The 12,395-nt window shown below is 43.5% G+C and overlaps 1 protein-coding gene across 1 annotated transcript in view; it reads right to left on the bottom strand.

The window, feature by feature from the left end:
• The window catches only part of LOC142249367 (dimethylaniline monooxygenase [N-oxide-forming] 2-like), a 76,792-nt gene extending 70,734 nt beyond the window's left edge, over window positions 1-6,058 (bottom strand). The window contains exon 1 of the mRNA XM_075320996.1: window positions 5,927-6,058. Coding sequence (XP_075177111.1) covers window positions 5,927-6,058 — 132 coding nt within the window. The remainder of the gene's footprint in view (window positions 1-5,926) is intronic.
• Between the last annotated feature and the right edge of the window lie 6,337 nt (window positions 6,059-12,395).

The following is a 12,395-nucleotide window of genomic DNA, read 5'->3' as shown; positions in this document are numbered from 1 at the left end:
GACACCTTATACATAGACTATAGCAGCGCATTATACATGGAGGTCTATGGGGCTGCATTATAATACATATAGGACTATGGGGGCTACATTATAATATATGGAGGACTATGGAGGCTACCTTACACATGGTCTGTGGGGGTGCATTATAAAGCATGGGGAACTGTGGTGCAGTATAAAATATGGAGAACTATGGGAAATGCATTATAATACATGGAGGACTATGGGGTGCATTCTAATATATGAAGGGTTATGTGGGACCCTTTATACTATATGGAAGGCTTTGTGGGGGCCATTATAGTATTTGGAGAACTATATACGAGGGAGGAAAAAGATACAAGTATGGGATGGGAATGTTTTGTGCTGAGGGAAAAGGGCTCTTTCCCATGATCTGCTATACATCTCTCAGCACCCAGCTTTCCCATGCTCTGCTATACATCTCTCAGCACCCAGCTTTCCCATGCTCTGCTATACATCTCTCAGCACCCAGCTTTCCCATGCTCTGCTATACATCTCTCAGCACCCAGCTTTCCCATGCTCTGCTATACATCTCTCAGCACCCAGCTTTCCCATGCTCTGCTATACATCTCTCAGCACCCAGCTTTCCCATGCTCTGATATACATCTCTCAGCACCCAGCTTTCCCATGCTCTGATATACATCTCTCAGCACCCAGCTTTCCCATGCTCTGCTATACATCTCTCAGCACCCAGCTTTCCCATGATCTGCTATACATCTCTCAGCACCCAGCTTTCCCATGCTCTGCTATACATCTCTCAGCACCCAGCTTTCCCATGCTCTGATATACATCTCTCAGCACCCAGCTTTCCCATGCTCTGATATACATCTCTCAGCACCCAGCTTTCCCATGCTCTGCTATACATCTCTCAGCACCCAGCTTTCCCATGATCTGCTATACATCTCTCAGCACCCAGCTTTCCCATGCTCTGATATACATCTCTCAGCACCCAGCTTTCCCATGCTCTGATATACATCTCTCAGCACCCAGCTTTCCCATGCTCTGATATACATCTCTCAACACCCAGCTTTCCCATGCTCTGATATGGGAAAGCTGGGTGCTGAGGGAAAGATGTATGACAGAGGGATTTTAGATCATGGGAAACCTGGGTGCTGTGGGTAAAAGCCAAGTGTCAGCATCATTATCCCGTACCCTAAGTGTTGTGTACATGGAGGGGGGCCCCGGTCCAAAGTTTGCACCAGGGCCCATCAAACTCTAGTTACGCCACTGCTTATTTGCCAACATAATTTTCAAATAAAATTTTGCCAAATCAGACAAGGTGATTTTCTGGATGTTTTCTCATTATGTCTTTCATAGTTGTGGTCTTCCTCCGATGTCAATTACAGGCCGACCTCATCTTTTTAAGTGGGGGAACTTGCACAATTGGTGGCTGACTAAATACTTTTTTTCCCCCACTGTAGATGCAAATCATAGCTATCAAAATTTACCTCTAACATGAAGTGCAACATGTCACCAAAAATGTCTCAGAATCACTGCAATATATTGAAGCATTCCAGAGTTACCAAAAAAAATGAAAAATCGTTTAAATCATTTTTTTGTGGTTAAATGTATTTTTTTTAAAAGATTTTACATTTATTTTTTTACATATCAGAATATACACTAAATTCCTGCACCAAATCTACATCTCCTGGCAAAAAAATGCATCAAAACGTCATGTGTTTTGATGCTTTTTTTCCTCATAATATGCAGATTTGGTGCAGTAATTTGGTGTATAAATTTCAACACAAAATCTGCATCTCCTTGCCAAACAATGCAGTTTAGGGGAGGTTTTCTGCCAGGAGATGCAGATTTGTTGTCACATTTGTCTTTCTGTGGTGGAGATTGGGGACAGGTTCTGGGTCAGAGTTTCACTTTAGCTTGTGAGACTCTGCTAAATAAATGTATTTTCCTTTCATTTGGGAAAGCGTGGGTTAATGTCAGTTTGCTTTCAAGCAACTTCTGGCTCCTGTTCAGATGTTTCCAGTTTGGACCACTCCCAGGCCCTATATATACCCTCTGCTTCTTGGAGAGAGAGTGCAGGGTATTTTCATTCATTTGGAAGCTTGGCCAGGAGGTGAAAGCTGCTGGAGGAGCCCTCTTTGCTACTTGCTGTAATGGCTGCAGCATTAGTGCCTACTGCAGCAGTTTGTGGAGTGTTTATTGTTCAGTGTGGAAGTTTCCCAGTTGTCTATGTCCCTCCTTTATGTTGGCTCCCCGTGCATGTTTTGTCACTCCTTTGTATGGAATTGTCGGGTGTATGAGGTTTTGTTTTTTTCCCAGTTCATGTTAGTTGTAGAGTATGTGTTTATAGTCACCCCTCAGGTGGAGGTGGGGGAAGGAAGTTACATCAGGGCTTGGACAGGAGTTAGGGTACCTTCACACTTTAGCGATGCAGCAGCTATCCGACCAGCGATCTGACCTGGTCAGGATCGCTGCTGCATCGCTACATGGTCGCTGGTGAGCTGTCAAACAGGCAGATCTCACCAGCGACCAGTGACCAGCCCCCAGCCAGCAGCGACGTGCAAGCGACGCTGCGCTTGCACGGAGCCGGCATCTGGAAGCTGCGGACACTGGTAACTAAGGTAAACATCGGGTATGGTTACCCGATGTTTACCTTAGTTACCAGCTCACACCGCTTAACTTAGCTTGTGCAGGGAGCAGGAGCCGGCACTGGCAACATGAGAGCTGCGGAGGCTGGTAACGAAGGTAAATATCGGGTAACCACCTTGGTTACCCGATGTTTACCTTGGTTACAGCTTACCGCAGGCTGTCAGACGCCGGCTCCTGCTCCCTTCACATTCAGGATTGTTGCTCTCTCGCTGTCACACACAGCGATGTGTGCTTATCAGCGGGAGAGCAACAATAAAAAAATGAACCAGGGCTGTGTGTAACGAGCAGCGATCTCACAGCAGGGGCCAGATCGCTGCTCAGTGTCACACACAGCGAGATCGCTAATGAGGTCACAAAAAACGTGACTCAGCAGCGATCTTAGTAGCGATCTCGCTGTGTGTGAAGTACCCCTTAGAGATACGCTGGTGACTCAGACCTCACTACCATCAAGCATACATCTGAGCTCAGAGACAGCGCAGGGTCCACAGTGTGAGGGTCAGCTTAGGTGTCCTAGTCCTGTCATCCGCTCCCCGTGACATTAGTTCAGAAATGCAGAGATTTCTGCACCAAATTTGCATCTCCTGCACCAAAACATCATCAAATCTCATTTTCTGTGCGGTTTGGTGCATAAAGTCCAGCACCAAATCTGCATCTCCTCCCAAAAAAAGCATGGTTTTCTGCCAGGAGATGTAGGTCTCATTGAGTTCAGTGAGTTCACCTGAGGTGAGTTTAGCTGCGATCACAGGTGGGGTACTGTGTGAACCTCCAGCTGTGACCACAGGTAAACTCATGAAGGTACTGGAGAAAGAATGGATGTATTGCCGCACTACCGCAAATGTGAAGATGTGTTGATTAATAGTAATTTATTTTACAGGTTGACGCATTTCTGGGATCAAGTCCCCTCCCTCAGAACCATGGAAATCAACAACAGTGTCACAGAATACAGCTGAACAGACATAAGTATATACCTGCCGACAGATACAAAGCCCACCCACTGAGGAACACAAAAAAAAAATCAGCGGGCAGAGCTGTCATGCAGTGACGCAGCAATTTGAAATCAATTCAAATTCATTAAGTACAACATTTTCCCATGTCCAAGAGTATTTTCAAATGCAATAAAAGATATTAATAAATAATAAGCAATGGAATGGAAATGGAATGCTGAATAAAAAGCAATGGAAAAAAGAAAAAAAAAATGTTTATATATACACTGCTTATATTGTTGTATTCTTGTGTATTTTAAGAGGATTAGAACTCACACAACCCCTTTACTAACATTCATGATCAAAATGCTCATTATTGTGAGCCACTAATGAAGACAATCTGGTGGCAATGAAAAATGATCATTTGGAAAAGATTTCTGTGGAAAAAAATGTTATTTGTTTTTCACTGAAATCTTTTCCAAATGATCATTTTTCATTGCCACCAGATTGTCTGTGTTAGTGGCTCACACTGAGCTTTTTGATCATGGATATTAGTAAAGGGGTTGTGTGAGTTCTAATCCTCTTAAAATATACAAGAATACAACAGTGTAAGGAGTATATATACTGTATGTGTATACAGTATATATATATATAAAATATTTTTTTCCATTGCTTTCTATTCAATGCTGCATAACATATTTAAAGAGTTAATATCTTTTATTGTATTTGAAAATACTCTTGGACATGGGAAAATGTTGCATTTAATGAATTTGAATTGACTTCAAATTGCTGCGTCACTGCATGACAGCTCTGCCCGCTAATTTTTTTGTATTCCTCAGTTGGCGGGCTTTATATCTGTCAGCAGGTATATATATATATATATGTCTGTTCAGCTGTATTCTGTGACACTGATGTTGATTTCCATGGTCCTGAGGAAGGGGACTTGATCCCAGAAATGCGTCGACCTGTAAAATTAATTACTAATATTAATCAACACTTCTTCGCATTGGTTGTAACGCGGCAATACATCCATTCTTTCTCCAGTACCTTCTAGATTATTGATATGGAGCTGCAGCAACCGCCATTAAATTATACCCCATATAGGAGTTGTGCCTGCCAAAACCCTGCAGGTGAGTGGTTTCAATTTTACCTAACTCACCATTTAGCTAATTTAGCCACAGGTAAACTCAGTGACGTCACCACTCATAGCTCAGTTGGTGTCTGCCTGAAGCCGCAGCGGGCGGTCATATTCTCTACCCGCACGCTGCGACTTCAGTATGTAGCAGAGCCAGGATCGTTGTGGGTTATGTTGTACCTGGGTCTTTTGGGGGTTAATAAATTGGAAAAAAAGTGTTTTGTTTTTTTTTATTTGTTTTTTAATAAAGGATTTTTCTGCGTGTTTTGTTTATGTCTTTTACTTACAAGATTAGTAATGGGAGACGTCTCAAACCTTTTCCCATTACAAATCCAGGGTTTAGTGGCAGCTGTGATTTTTGACAAATCTCAGCTGTCATTAACCCCTTATATTATTTCGATTGCCACCGCACCAGAGAAAAAGGGATGAGCTGAGTAAAGTGCCGGAATTGTCGCATCCAATGGATGTGACAATCGTGGGCGGCTTCGAAGTGATATTTTTAGGCTGTGTGGGCCCCAATAACCATGGTCCTCCTCAGCCTGAGAATACCAGCTACCAGCTGTCAGCTTTATCTTGGTTCAGTATCAAAATTGGGGGGGGGAGGGGCGCATATGTAGTTTTTTTCAATTATTTAATTAGATAATTAAAAAGCCACATGGGTGTCCCGTATTTTGATAAACAGCCAAGATAATGCGCACAGCTGGGAGCTGCATCCTGAAGCCATCTGCTTTATTTGCGCTGGTACTATAATTTATGAGTGATCGAGGCAAGTGACATTTAACAAATAACTCCTAAATAGATTTTTAAAAGCTACTAATAAAGCACAATGAATTATATCATAGTTTAGTGGTAACAAATGCCACTATTAGGTAACCTTTACAGGTGATGTCATAAAATGTTAGAATTTTTGTCCGACAGATACATTAAAAGATAGACAAAATTCATAATTTAAAAAGGGGCTTAGAGGGACCTTCTTGCGATCAACTCTGGGTAGCCAAGGAGAACAATATATTTTAACTGTACATAGGCACTATACATTAGCAAATGGTGGGTCTAATATTTATTAGAGAGCATCAAGGACTTTATACAGGCACTGCTTCATTTCTCGATGGGTCAAACCATTGTTAAATGCAAACACTTAAATTATAAATGGCAATAATGGTTTTAATAGAATTTTATTTTTAGAATGTTAAAGATGCATTTTCACTGCTAATAAAAGATTAAATAATGTAAATGTCCTTACTGTATATTTCCACAGTCCACCAATTCCATCACTCTGCTCGAAACATGTAGGTTCCAAACCTTCTTCTAAGCAACATTTGATGGCTGTGAGACCACTGCATCCTGCACCAATAATAGCCACCTTCTTTGACATACTGGATTTATTAAAAAATAAAGTTTGAAAGCTTATTATTAACATTATCCCATACTATTCACATTATTTAGTTAAAGGGAATCTGTCACCAGATTTATTCTCCCCCATCTGAGAGCAGAATAATGTAGAGCCATAGACCCTGAGTCCAGCGATGTGTCACTTACGGAGCTGTTTGCTGTCATATTGATTAAATTACTATTTTTCCTGCTGTAGATCTAGCAGTAATTTCAATGTGGAGCTCTGTATAACCCCGCCCACTCCACTTACTGGCAGCTTTTTGCTCATATAGGGTGTGCACAGAAAGCTGCCAATCAATAGTGGGGGAGGGATTGTACAGAGCTCATGAATATAGGAGGACTACCTGGCAGCAGGTTTACTAGTCATCTAATGATAATCTCCTGCTGATAAAACAATGATTTTATCAAAACTACACTAAGACACTAGGAAGCCCAGTAAGTGACACATTGCTGGAATCAGGATCTCTGGCTCTATATTATGCTGATCTCAGGTGGCAAAAACATGGTGACAGAGTCTCTTTAATTAAATGCAAGTATCAACAATGATTATTTAAGTTTTACTATACTGTAAAGAGACAACTTATGAAAGTATGTTTGTCAAAAAAATGCCTTAAATACACTTTGAAAGTCCCAAAATGTTTCTGTAATGTGGATTTGTGCAAAAGTTGAGAAACGTTTGGCATCTTCAGTTTGTAGCGGCTCTGCCAAAATGGGTGGAGATGAGGTAGGATGAGGTAGCATTTCTCTCATGTGCCACTGAGAAGAAGCACTGTATTTATTAAATGGTATGGGCCTCTGAAGTTTTTTGGTGCAATGTACTCCAGCAAGCCATTCACTAGAGGCATTTTCTTATGGGAAAAAAAAAAAGTTAATTTTAATCAATAGATCTTAAAATAATAATAATTTCCACAATTGGATGTGTTTAAAAAGACGTTCCTGTGCTGAGATAATCTTATATATGTGCCACTATTGTGTACTGTGTAATGGCTGTGTCTGACCGTACAGGAAAATGGTCAGATTATACCACATCTCCTAGGCAGGGGAGGAAGTAAAAAAAATATACAGACATTACAGGATGGGATCTCAAATAAAGGCTGCTTTACATGCTTCAATTTCTTGTGTGATCGCATTTGCGATCGCACCCGCCCCCATAGTTTGTGCGAGATGGGCAATTTGTTGCCAGTGTCGCACAAAGTCGTAAACCCCCTTCACACGTACTTACCTTCCAAACGACCTCACTGTGGGCGGCGAACATCCACTTCCTGAAAGGGGAGGGACGTTCGGCGTCACAGCGACGTCACACAGCGGCCGGCCAATAGAAGCGGAGATTAGTGGGACTTAAACATCCCACCCACCTCCTTTCTTCCGCATTGGCAGCGGGACGCAGGTAATCTGCAGTTCAGCGTTCCCGGGGTGTCACACGGAGTGATGTGTGCTGCCCCGGGAACAATGAACAACCGGTGCAGTGAAGGACATGCGATATTTTGAAAATGAGCGACGTGTCAATGAGCAACGATAAGGTGAGTATTTTTGCTTGTTAACAGACGCTCGTAGTTGTCACACGCTACGATATGTCAAATGATGCCGGATGTGCGTCACTAACAACGTGACCCCGACAACATATCGTTTGATATATCGTAGCATGTAAAGCCCGCTTAATTCGTTCTTTGAGGAAAACATTTTTTAACCCCTTTACACCAGGCCGATTTTCCGTTTTATTATTTTCGTTTTTTCCTCCCCTGTTTTAACATTTTTATTTTAGTCAATATTGCCATGTAAAGGCTTATTTATTGCAGGACGAGTTGTACTTTTTAATGACACCATTCATTTTACCATATAGTCTACTGAAAAATGGAAAAAAAAACAAAAACACAAGTGTGGAGAAATTGTGAAAAAACTGAAATTCCACAATGTGGTTTTATTTACCATGTTCTCTATATGGTAAAAGTGATCTGGCATTAAGATTCCCCAGGTTGGTATGAGTTTGTAGATACCAAACATAGAGATAGTTTTACTTTTATCTAAATGGGGGAAAAAAAAAAAAAAAATTCAGAGGTTTGTCCAAAAAAAGAATATTGCTTTTGTCTCCATTTTCCAAGACCCGTGACGTTCTCATTTTTTGGGATCTGGGCTAATTGATGGTCTATTTTTGTCTTCTTGAGCTGGTATTATTAATTATTAGGGATGATCGAATACCAAAATATCCACTTCAACGAAGATCCGACCAATAGGTCGGCACTGAATATTCGATGCGCAATGTAAGTCTATGGAAAACTCGAATAATTTCTTGTTGGACCTAACGGCGAGCTGTGGTGACTGAGGAAAAGGCATAAACAGTATGGGCGCAGCCAGTAAAAGGTGCCTTACTGCATTTCTGGAATAACGTGCTCAGAGCAGCACGCGGTGTTTACTTAGTCGCCAGAACAGCTCTCAAACCAAAGTAATCACTTTTTTGACAACCAGAAGGCAGGTCTTTCGGTCTCTCTGTCCGTCTGTCTCTCCCTCCCCCCCCTCTGATACTCACCGATCACTGACCGATCACCGGCGCGGCACTGCACGGCTGTCACACTGCTCTGGCGGCTTCTCCAGCTTTTGAAAATGCCGGCCGCTCATTATTTCATCTTAGTTCCTTCTTCCCTCGCACACCGACGCCTATGATTGGTTGCATTCAGACACGCCCCCACGCTGAGTGACAGCTGTCTCACTGCAGCCAATCACAGCCGCCGGTGGGCGGGTCTATGTAGTGCAGTAAAGTAAATAAATGATGTGCGGTCCCCCCCAAATTTTGATACCAGCCAAAATAAAGCCACATGGCTGAAGGCTGGTATCCTCAGGATGGGGAGCCCCATGTTATGGGGAGCCCCCCAGCCTAAAATTATCGGCCAGCAGCCGCCCGGAATTGCCGCATCCATTAGATGCGACAGTCCCGGGACTCTATCCGGCTCATCCCAAATTGCCCTGGTGTGGTGGCAATCGGGGTAATAAGGCGTTAATGGCAGCCCATAGCTGCCACTAAGTCCTTGGTTAATCATGGCAGGCTTCTATGAGACACCCCCATTGATTAACCTGTAAGTGAAAGTAAATAGACACAAACCCAAAAAATCCTTTATTTGGAATAAAAGACGAAAAAAAACCGTACCCTCTTTCACCACTTTATTAAAATCCCCAAATATTCTTCCAGGTCCGGCGTAATCCTCACAAGGTCCTGCGACGCATCCAGCTCTGCTACATGAAGCTGACAGGAGCGGCCGTAGAACACTGACGCTATCTGTCAGCTCCATGCAGCAACTGAAGTGACTCACGCAATCAGCGGTGCTGTCACTCAGGGTACCCGCGGCCATAGCTCTCAGGTGGAGGACTCCAGCTGGCCGCGGGCCACCTGAGTGATGGCACCGCTGATCTCGCGGCTCACTGTAGTCACTCAGGGGATTTGCGGTCACCGGTGAGTCCTTCACCTGTGATCGCAAATCAGGCCGCGGCACACAGTCAGAGCCGCGCGATGGCAATGAAGTCGGGTGAAGTTCATCAGAGTTCATTCTGATCGCGCGGCTCTGTCTCACAGCCAGCAATGTTGTATGAGGATGCAACAGAGCCGAGTGGGACCGCACTGTCAAAAATGCATCCAAAATCCTGATCAGGAATGTTTCCACTCACTGACAGCAAGCAGAGATGGTGGGGAATGTTTATTTATTGACAGCAAGCAAAGATGATGGGGAATGTTTCTATTTATTGACAGCAAGCAGACCATAGAGCGTGGCTGGCTGTGAGACAGAACTGCGCAATCAGAATGAATTCAGATGAACTTCACCTGACTTCATTACCATCGTGCGGCTCTGTCTGTGTGCCACGGCCTGATTTGTGATCACAGGTGAAGGACTCTCCGGTGACCGCAAATCCCCTAATTGACTGAAGTAAGCCGCGCGATCACCCGAGCTGTCACTCAGGTGACCCACGGCCAGCTGGAGTCCTCCACCTGAGAGCTGAGGCCGCGGGTCACATGAGTGATGGCACCGCTGATCACGTGACTCACTTTAGTTGCTGCGTGGAGCTGACAGAGAGCGTCGCTGTTCTACGGCCGCTCCTGTCAGGTTCATGTAGGAGAGCTGGATGCGTGGCAGGACCTCGTGAGGATTACGCCGGACCTGAAAGAATATTTGTGGATTTTAATAAAGTGGTAAAAGAGGGTGTTTTTTCTCGTCTTTTATTCCAAATAAAGGATTTTTTCGGGTGTATGTGTCTATTTACTTTCACTTACAGGTTAATAATTGGGGGTGTCTCATAGACGCCTGCCATAATTAACACTGGACTTAGTGGCAGCTATGGGCTGTCATTAACTCCTTATTACCCCGATTGCCACCGCACCAGGGCAATTCAGGATGAGCCGCTTAGAGTTCCAGGACTGTCGCATCTAATGGATGCGGCAGTTCCGGGCAGCTGCTGTCTTATATTTTTAGGCTGGGAGGCTCCCCATAACATGGGGCTCCCCATCCTGAGGATACCAGCCTTCAGCCGTGTGGCTTTATCTTGGCTGGTATCAAAATTTGGGGGGACCGCACGCCGGTTTTTTAAATTATTTATTTATTTTACTGCAGTACATAGACCCGCCCACTGGCGGCTGTGATTGGTTGCAGTGAGACAGCTGTCACTCAGTGTGGGGGCATGTCTGACTGCAACCAATCATAGGTGCCGGTGGGCGGGGGAAGCAGGGAATACGAGATGGAATAATGAGAGGCCAGCATTTCATAAGAGGAGAAACCGCCAGAGCAGTGTGACAGCCGTGTAGCGCCGCGTCGGTGATCGGCCAATGATCGGTGAGTATGAGAGGGAGAGACCGACAGACAGAGATAACGAAAGACCTGCCTTCTGGTTGTCAATAAAGCGATTTATGGAGCTGCTAGCAGCTCCTGGACACTGTGTTCAGCCCTTACAAGGACTATTTATTAGTTGGATCTAAGAACGCTCTCCCGCACACAATACAGTTTATCTACATCGCCAGCTCCCTATGGCTGCGTGTTCACAAAATGGTCACTGGCTTATATAGCCCCTATGACACTGTGCAGCAAAGCTAATCACAGTAACACCACAACAAAGATGGCTGCGGCGTTACTGTGAGGGCAAGCAACATCAGATGTGTTAATTGGCTGGAAAACAGGCTCCAGGAAGTCAGAAATGAAAAAGTATAGGAGCGAATACTATATTAGCCGTCAGATAGCGAATACCTCGAATACCCCATTATCCGCCGGATACCGAATAGTGGATACATTCGCTCATCCCTATTAATTATACCATGTTTGTGCTGATGAGATGTTTTAATGCAATGTTGCGGGGACCAAAAAAACTTAATACGGGCATTTTGATTTTTTCCTGACTATGCCGTGTACCAATCAGATGAATTGATTTTATATTTTGATGGATCGGGCATAATATGGCGATGACAAATATGTGTTTTAACTTTTTATTGTTTTATTTTCTTTGGGGCAAAAGGGGTGCGATTTGAAGTTTTAAGTTTATTTAATTTTTACATATTTTTTTAAAACTTATTTTTTTTATTGATTTTACTATTCCCTCTAGGCTTTATCATTGTACACTGTGATTGATTTTTTTGATAAGAGTGATGCATCACTCTGATCAGGAGAAATGCTGTGTTCCTGTGAGTGTCTGCTTTCCCGACTCTCATAGGAAGTGACTCATGACAGTGTCAGTAGTCATTATCTGACCTCTCACTGTCATGGTAGCACATCGGTGCCCCCTGATCGCATCAGGGAACTGCTGATGGCTGCAAGGAACAGCGAGATCCCAGCCACAGCACTTTAAATTGCCGTCATAGTTTGACAGCGTAATCTAATTCGCTAACAGGCGCGGGTGGATCTCCGATCAGATCAGCAGATGTGTGGTGATTAATAATGCATGTTCAAAAAATGCATGAAAAACGCATGTGTTTAATGTCTCAGGGTGCACTTTTGTGGTTACGACAAAACTGCAGAGTGCGGACATACCCTAACTTTTTATTAGTTGATACTAATTGTTCACTGGCCAATTCCTTCATTCTTAACATCTATATTTTACTCTAAAATGCGTTAGAATTAAAAGCATACTTGAATGTGCGTCTGTAGACAGTGAAGAGGCCAAAAGTCCAGTCCCCGTCCCGCTCAGCTAGACTGACAGGTTACGCCCTGCACTCTCAGGAGACTGCGATGCTAACCAACCCCTATAATAACACAAAGGTAAATCTTTAAGTGGATATAACATATTACAACATTTTCAAGTGCACAAAGATATTGAAATGTAAAAATAGTTATTGTTGCCACATTCCTTTGCAC

Source organism: Anomaloglossus baeobatrachus, chromosome 8, assembly GCF_048569485.1.
Source record: "Anomaloglossus baeobatrachus isolate aAnoBae1 chromosome 8, aAnoBae1.hap1, whole genome shotgun sequence".
Lineage (NCBI taxonomy): Eukaryota > Metazoa > Chordata > Amphibia > Anura > Aromobatidae > Anomaloglossus > Anomaloglossus baeobatrachus.
The sequence above is the reverse complement of the archived record's forward strand: the minus strand, read 5'-3'. Positions and strand labels throughout refer to the sequence as shown.